The sequence below is a fragment of the Tachysurus fulvidraco genome, chromosome 24 (genome assembly GCF_022655615.1).
Source record: "Tachysurus fulvidraco isolate hzauxx_2018 chromosome 24, HZAU_PFXX_2.0, whole genome shotgun sequence".
Taxonomy (NCBI): Eukaryota; Metazoa; Chordata; class Actinopteri; order Siluriformes; family Bagridae; genus Tachysurus; species Tachysurus fulvidraco.
Genome location: NC_062541.1, coordinates 10869326 through 10876365, shown reverse-complemented (window position 1 = coordinate 10876365; position 7040 = coordinate 10869326). Strand labels below are relative to the sequence as shown.

General features: G+C 37.0%; 1 protein-coding gene across 1 annotated transcript; it reads left to right on the top strand.

Annotated features, from left to right (window-relative positions):
• Positions 1-1610: 1610 nt before the first annotated feature.
• Positions 1611-6630, top strand: myclb (MYCL proto-oncogene, bHLH transcription factor b). Its single transcript, XM_027176041.2, has 3 exons — positions 1611-1899; positions 2397-3009; positions 4258-6630. The coding sequence occupies exons 2-3, from the start codon at positions 2445-2447 to the stop codon at positions 4899-4901; spliced, it is 1209 nt and encodes a 402-aa protein (XP_027031842.2). The 5' UTR covers positions 1611-1899; positions 2397-2444; the 3' UTR covers positions 4902-6630.
• The last annotated feature ends 410 nt before the right edge of the window (positions 6631-7040 follow it).

The following is a 7040-nucleotide window of genomic DNA, read 5'->3' as shown; positions in this document are numbered from 1 at the left end:
ATTTTAAAACACACATTTTTTTTTATTCCTCACTTATGCTTTATACGTAGACTAGATCCATTATTTATGCTTACAGTTACAGTTAAAGCTCATTTTCAGGTTAAGTTAATGGGTAAGTTTAAGGATTAGCAATATTTACACTGGCATTTGTCAGACATTGTCAGACAGTCAGTCATAAAATATTATCATTTCAAAGGACTAAGTACCCAAAAAACCAAAAAAAAAAACAAACAAAAAAAAAAAACACCGTAGCAGATTAAACTGGCCGTAGTTCAGTAACTCCAGTTTGCTAAACACAAACCAGCATTGCTTTTGTGGCTCTATTGTGGGTTAGCCAGTCACATGAATTTATATCAATCATTAATCTGAAGGCAGCTCATCAGACTGTAGACTGGCTATACTGGGACAAAACATTATATTGTGAAAAAAAATGTGTTTTAACAAATATTTTAATATAATCTTTTCCTCTGCTTGGCCTGATTTCTGAAAACAAACAATACTTGAAGCTGAATGTTTAAGTATATGTATATATGTACAGCATGTAATATATATAGGTATATATGTAAACATATGTACAGCATGGAATATATATATATAGGTATATATGTAAACATATGTACAGCATGTAATTATATATAGGCATATATGTAAACATATGTACAGCATGTAATATATATAGGTATATATGTAAACATATGTACAGCATGTAATATATAGGTATATATGTAAACATATGTACAGCATGTAATTATATATAGGTATATATGTAAACATATGTACAGCATGTAATATATATAGGTATATATGTAAACATATGTACAGCATGTAATATATATAAACATATGTACAGCATGTAATATATAGGTATATATGTAAACATATGTACAGCATGTAATATATAGGTATATATGTAAACATATGTACAGCATGTAATATATAGGTATATATGTAAACATATGTACAGCATGTAATATATATAGGTATATATGTAAATATATGTACAGCATGTAATTATATATAGGTATATATGTAAACATATGTACAGCATGTAATATATAAACATATATATGTAAACATATGTACAGCATGTAATATATAAACATATATATGTAAACATATGTACAGCATGTAATATATATATATATATATATATATATATATATATATATATATATATATGTATAAATATAAACATATGTACAGCATGTAATATATAAACATATATATGTAAACATATGTACAGCATGTAATATATAAACATATATATGTAAACATATGTACAGTGAATAAATAAAAAGGCTAGAGCAGTGCAGAGATGTGTGGACATTGTTGAAAAGTACAAGTAAATGGTTCGAAAGTTATTGCATTGAAAAAATGTGCAGAAGATTGTAAGGCATTATGGCATTAAAAGGTTAGCATTAGAAGGTTAAGCATTAGAATATAATATTATATAACTGGCCTTTACCAATTTAATGAAATTCTTCTGACTGATCAGGTGGCTAAATATTTTTTACCTTTTCTTGGAGCCTGTCACTTTAAATGGGCGTGGCTACGTGAATACTACCAGCCCTTTATGCAAATGAGTTCACCCGCTCAGCAAGATAATACAGAGCTGTAGTTGTTTAACAGCTCTATAGTGCGCTGAAGCGGCATTGGTTCAATCCTGCGTTTATACTCAACATCAGCTTGGACTTAGGCTTTGACAAAAGACAACTGAAAACACGGACCAACTGCACCTAGAAACCTGCACGCAAGAAATACAAAAAAATATTTTTTTTCCAGGATTTATTAGGAGTCTTGTCTTCATGAGTTGTGAATAAACTGGTGTACAGGTAAAAGGGACATTTTGCAGCTCAAATCAATGTTTTGCGGGACACAGACACCGGGGAATATTTTACGGTGAGCTCATTAGTTGTTTCTGCTGATTTGATTTTTATCCGTCTTTAGCTACATTTGTTTATTTGAACGTGCGTTAGTCTGCTAGAGGAAGAGCGCTGCTGTCCTCCATCCCGGTTCTGTACCCAGAGTCTAAACCCACTTCCCGGTGTAGATCGTGTTGTGTAATATAAACGTGTTGCGAAACTTTTTTTTTTAACTTCTACTTTGACACTTTACTCGTCTTGCAGCTTCTTTTTTATTTTTCTGCGGTACCTTTAAGGGAGCGGTGTGACTGCGTCGAGCTCATTTGAATAATAGACTTAATACTTGTTTATCTGCCGCGTTATTTTTAATAAACTTATATGACTTCATTGACTATTCATTAGATGCAGATCTCTTTATTTGACACTTATGGAAGAGGACATATTTTGTTCGATACAGCTTTTACAGGCTGCTTAAAGACACAATTGATGACTTATTTTTATTGATGAGTTGCTCTGTTGTCTTTCTTCCTTTAGGTCTTGTTTGTTCTGACTTGTGGCTGCTGTTTACTTCTGAAAGACTAGATGCCGGGAATCAGCGCAAGCCTTTTACCCTATGCATGCTGGGACATGGGGGAGCCGGATCAGTACCAACATTACTTCTATGATGACCATGATCCAGATGAAGATGTCTTTAAGTCAACTGCACCCAGTGAGGACATCTGGAAGAAGTTTGAGCTGGTGCCCACACCGCCCATGTCTCCCGTGAGGAGGGTGGATGAAACAGCTGTGTGTCCATCTCTGGGGGACAAACTTGAGTTGGTGTCACACTTCCTTGGCCAGGATGATGAGCAAGAGGCCCAGTGTAACCTCAGCTCCATAATTTTACAGGACTGCATGTGGAGCGGCTTTTCAGCCACTCAAAGGCTTGAAAAGGCTGTCAGTGAGCACATGTTATGCCAGGGTGTGGCCAAGGTGCCTCTTGTCCCACAGATTCCCCCTTCGAGGTCACAGAGTGGTCACGTGGAGTCGTTATCTCTCAACAATCCGATGGCCGACTGTGTGGATCCGGCTGCTGTGTTGACCTTCCCGCTGAGCGGCTGCAAGAAGCAGGTGTCCTCTGGCTCCGAGTCACACACAGACTCTTCTGGTAGGTGCAGAGTCCTTGACCTTGATTTACATCTGTTATAGGGCAGTACTCTTCACAGACTCACTCAATGCAAGTGAATGAGTCATTAACGCCTTAACGAAGTCTAGTTGTATTTGAAAACTTGTTCCTGTCTGGATTAAACCTCTCAAAAGTGTGCTGATGTTTAATATCAAACCTCTGAAGTCAGTGATCTGCTCATCATTGTCCTTTTCAATGTAACTTGCTGTTTCTGCATGGGATTTTAAACAGTTACGGTAACATGTGAGAATCATGGAGAGGTGTGGTTGCCCAGGTTTTGAGGTTAACATCATTCTGGGCTCCGTGTGGAATGTCTCTGTGGACTTGTGCCATGGTCCTACATTCCTGAGCTTGAACAACAGGATGGGTTGTTTTACTGATGGGCGGGGCAATGAAAGTGAAGGGCTGGAATCCGAGCCAATGAAAAGTGGCTGAAATTAATGACTTGTGTCAGATCCAGAAAGGTTTTCGGATAGGTTTAATGGAGGATTAAAGTATGTTTGTGAGGAAAACTTAAAAGGCTTTTTATCAATTTAAAGCCTTAATCTCAGAAAATGCCAGCCTCAAAGAAGACAGTTTTTTGAAACCAAGCAGTTCTTTTAGAGGTCAACAGAAGTAAAATGTCCAAATGAATATTTCATCAAGTTACTAATGTTCTTTTGTAGCTTGTGCATGATTTTCATGTGATTCAGCTAAGCTGGCTTTTGTCACTGAATAAATCCATTTATTAAATGGAGTAGTAATTTTGGAAACTTGAAAGTTATGACGCAAGTGTAGGCCTTGAATGCATTTGGATTCATATCAAAAAGCTGCTGTAGAAAAAAAAACATTTTGGACAGTGTTTATTACTTTGGTATTTTATAGTATCCCAACCAAGGCAGTGCCACATGCCACAGAATATGTTTGATGCTGTCTGATGGATCAGTAGCTGTATGGGACATTAGCTGTACTAAGGGATGTGGTAGCCTATTGGTTGTTGGACCAAGTGGAAGGTTGTGAGTTTGATTCCCACTGTTTGGCCCTTGATCAAGGCCCTTAACCCTCAATTGCTCAGTTGTATAAAATGAGATAAAATACAAGTTGCTCTGGATAAAGGCATCTGCCAAATGTAAATGCACTAAGATCAGTATTAAATAACCTATTTTACAGCAGACTACATCTTAAGTGAATGTTGTAGAATTTGTTCTAAGTGGTTGAGTGTTAAATGTTTTGTAATATCTCTTGTTTTAGATGATGAGGAGATTGATGTCGTGACGGTGGAACACAAGCATGGCAAGTCACGGGCAGTGAACTCACGCAAGCCGGTTACCATCACGGTGCGCGCTGACCCCCACGACCCATGCACAAAGCGCTTCCACATCTCCATCCACCAACAGCAACACAACTATGCCGCCCCGTCCCCTGATTTAGAGCCCCCTCGCAAGAGGATCCGCCAGGAGACCTCCCAGACCCGGCCAGGATCCACATTCCAAGAGCTCGAGAGCAAACCGCACACACCTGTTGCATCTGTTTCCATTCCCACACACTCCACAACAACCACCTCATCACCCCTCGCCTCATCCCATCATGGCCTTAAATCGCAGCCGGCCAGCCCTCAAAGCTCAGACAGCGAAGACATGGACAGACGCAAAAACCACAATTTCCTGGAGAGGAAGAGACGCAACGACCTGCGTTCACGCTTCCTGGCCCTGAGAGACGAGATTCCCGGCCTCGTGGACTGTCCGAAGACACCCAAAGTGGTGATTCTGACCAAGGCGACTGAGTACCTGCATCTGCTACATGCCACAGACAAGCAAAAAGCCCAGGAGAAGAAGCATCTCAAAAACAGGCATCAACAGCTCCTTCGGAGGATAGCAGAACTGAAACGCTTTTAAAGTTGCTCACAGATCCCGGCCACTCTCAAGAACTGTTTGTGAGCGTGGCTGGAAAAAGTTGGGATTATTTAAGATTTAACACATCTGTACTTTTATTGTTTGTTTCCTTCTCCAACGATCTTTGCACATTTGATTTTGTAGTTAGAGGGACGGATACTCCTGGGGTGTTGTGGATTACATAAACTTCACTGAAATTCCCAAAGAATGCCCTGCTGAAAATTGTATTCCATTTGGACATTGCTTGAAACGTAGCATTTAACTTGTATGCACATTCAACCACCGTAACAGGTGGATCTGTGTGAAGAAATCTGCATAATATCTGGTTTAATAAGTCTTTGCCCTGCTGTGCCATTTGAACAATTTAAAGTGAAGTTTGTGTGGCATTTACAATACTTTATCAGGATCAGAGTTTTGGAGACAGGAGATATTTACTGTATGCTGTTTTGTCTACAAAGATCACATTATTTAGTTTTTAGCAGTTTTCTAACTGTTCTTGTTCTGGTGCACATCTGAGTCCATGCCTTATCGATATGTCGTGTATATAAACTGTGACATCTGTAACCATTTGTACATAATAGCTCAGATGTATAGGTGTGTAAAAGTATATTCTATATGCTTTTTTTAATACCAAAATTGAGGTTGTTGATTTAAAAAAAATTTTTTTTGTTTGAATATGTTTTACCCTCCTGTGTTCTGAAACCCGGTTGGCCCACTAAGGCTTAATCTTATTGCAGAGTTTCTCAAAGCTTCTATTTTTGTTAACAAAAGTAAAAACAACAAAAAAAAGTAAAACACTCAAATCACTATATAAAACTTTACTTTGCATTGCTTGTCACCTTGATGTTTCCACTGCCTAATCATCTTTTTTAAGGGGTTTAGATAATATTAGGTTAGTAATTCCAAAATGCTGAGAAGAGTTTTATAATCTATTTTCTTACAGAGTTCTGTGTTTCTTTGTAATGTTAATGTCTTTTTCTGTGCCCCCCCCCCCCCCTTAAGCAAAAGCTTTACTAGTGGTATATGCATCTTTATTCATTTACTAGAGTCCCATTTCTTTTTTATTACAGTACATTTATTCTTCCTAGTGCAATATCCTTTGAATCACACAACTTTACAGCTCTTCTGGTATAATGTCATCATGCTGCATGGTACTTTCTCACACCTAAACTTTTTCTACACGACTAATGAACCACCTTCTGCCTCGTCTTCTGCCTTAATCCTTTTTAGATTCAACCTTGTCTTAAGTTTAAGTCACTATAAATGCCAATTGTAAATCACTTTCAGTGTTGGACTAGGTTTAATTACGCTGAAAAATAATCCAAAGAAAACCTAAGGAAGCTCATAGTTTAGTTTCATCACTGATCACTTTCACCTTTCCTGACACTTTCAGGCCTTTCAGGTATCTCTAAGATGCATATACCATCAGCAAGCTCCACACTCTGTGTTATTTATAATTCTTTTTCAGTGGAAAAGCCAAGCTTTAAGAGCTCATGTTACTTTTACTATTCTGGTTTGACACAGCGTTTTCACTTTTTTTCCTGTTTTTTTTATGTTTATTTTTTTTGTGTTGTGTTTGTTTTAGATTTGATTTGTTGCTACTAATTACACTTTGTCTCTCCTTGTGGTTAATTGTTAAACTTGGAGCATGACAGCAGCATTAAGCACTTTGTGTTCAGTACCTCATGAGCCCATAGAAGTCAGACAATTAATAAATTCATAATGAAAACCATCATGTCTCGGTGTTTACTTTAGTAAATGTTAAGGAATAAAATATAATTTAAAGCAAATAATAAAAAACCCACAACCTTTTATTTTTATGAATTAATCAAAAACCGATGCACTTTTTGTGTTTACAGTTATAGTGGTTTGTGTATTCTGGAATTTAGCAGATTGGTCTGAATAACACGATAATAACAATATTCTTCCTCTTAGTATTTTTTTTATTGTAAACATATTTCATACAGTGAATAAATTAAAAATTTATTACAGGTTATTAAGTATTTCAAACAAAATCAAAAACATGAAAATTGTGTCTGCATAAGCATTTAAAACCCCATGGAAGCTCCAGGTAAAACATATTGTATTAACACAGACAAAATTGACTTATATTTGTCCTTCACCTGTGAAATATTAAAACGT

Excerpts from the sequence above, each read along its gene's own strand:
- myclb (XM_027176041.2), top strand. The coding sequence starts at position 2,445 with ATGCCGGGAATCAGCGCAAGCCTTTTACCCTATGCATGCTGGGACATG. Across the intron at positions 3,010-4,257 it reads GTCACACACAGACTCTTCTG|ATGATGAGGAGATTGATGTC; the intron begins GTAGGTGCAGAG and ends CTCTTGTTTTAG.